This window comes from Calidris pugnax, unplaced genomic scaffold (assembly GCF_001431845.1).
Source record: "Calidris pugnax isolate Ruff unplaced genomic scaffold, ASM143184v1 scaffold371, whole genome shotgun sequence".
Lineage (NCBI taxonomy): Eukaryota > Metazoa > Chordata > Aves > Charadriiformes > Scolopacidae > Calidris > Calidris pugnax.
In genome coordinates, this window is record NW_015091373.1 from 555,908 (window position 1) to 556,532 (window position 625).

The following is a 625-nucleotide window of genomic DNA, read 5'->3' on the forward strand; positions in this document are numbered from 1 at the left end:
CCCCCCCCCCCCGGGGCCACCCAGGACCAGCCAGGGCTGTGTCCACATCATCGTGGCCCAGACCAAGGACAACAAGTACACGCTGAGCCAGGCCAGCGGCGTCTTCGCCAGCGTCCCCGAGGTCGTGCACTACTACTCCACTGAGAAGCTGCCCTTCAAGGGGGCCGAGCACATGGCCCTGCTGCACCCCGTCCACTGCAAGCTGCATTAGCGCCCACTAATGCCCCCCCAGACTGGCCCGTGACCCCCCCGGGGTGTGGGGTAGGGGCTGGCCCCAGCCATCACCACGTGCCGTGGGAAGGGGCTGGCAGAGGACTCCCCCCCACCACGCCACCCCCGTGGTGGCATCCCCAGCCCTGTGGGGACCCCACTCCTGCCCGGTGGGGACCCCACTCCTGCCCGGTGGCCTCTCCCCGCCGCTGGACTCCGGCCGGGCTGCGCTGCCCGTTGTGCCGGGACGGATCCTGCCCGCTCTGTGCCGGAGCAGAGCCACGGCGGGGCCACCGCAGGCGCCCGGGGCGGGGGGGTGCAGCGAGAGGGGGATATGTAACGAAGTAGTAAAATAAACTCGTTGGCTGAGAGGAGGTCCTGGGGGGCTGCAATGGGGAAGGGGTGGGGGGTGGCG

At 70.6% G+C, this 625-nt stretch overlaps 1 protein-coding gene across 1 annotated transcript in view; it reads left to right on the forward strand.

The window, feature by feature from the left end:
- Positions 1-581, forward strand: part of SHE (Src homology 2 domain containing E) — a 4,041-nt gene extending 3,460 nt beyond the window's left edge. The window contains exon 6 of the mRNA XM_014961204.1: positions 25-581. Within this exon, the coding sequence (XP_014816690.1) occupies positions 25-211 (187 nt within the window). The 3' untranslated portion in view covers positions 212-581. The remainder of the gene's footprint in view (positions 1-24) is intronic.
- Positions 582-625: the final 44 nt, after the last annotated feature.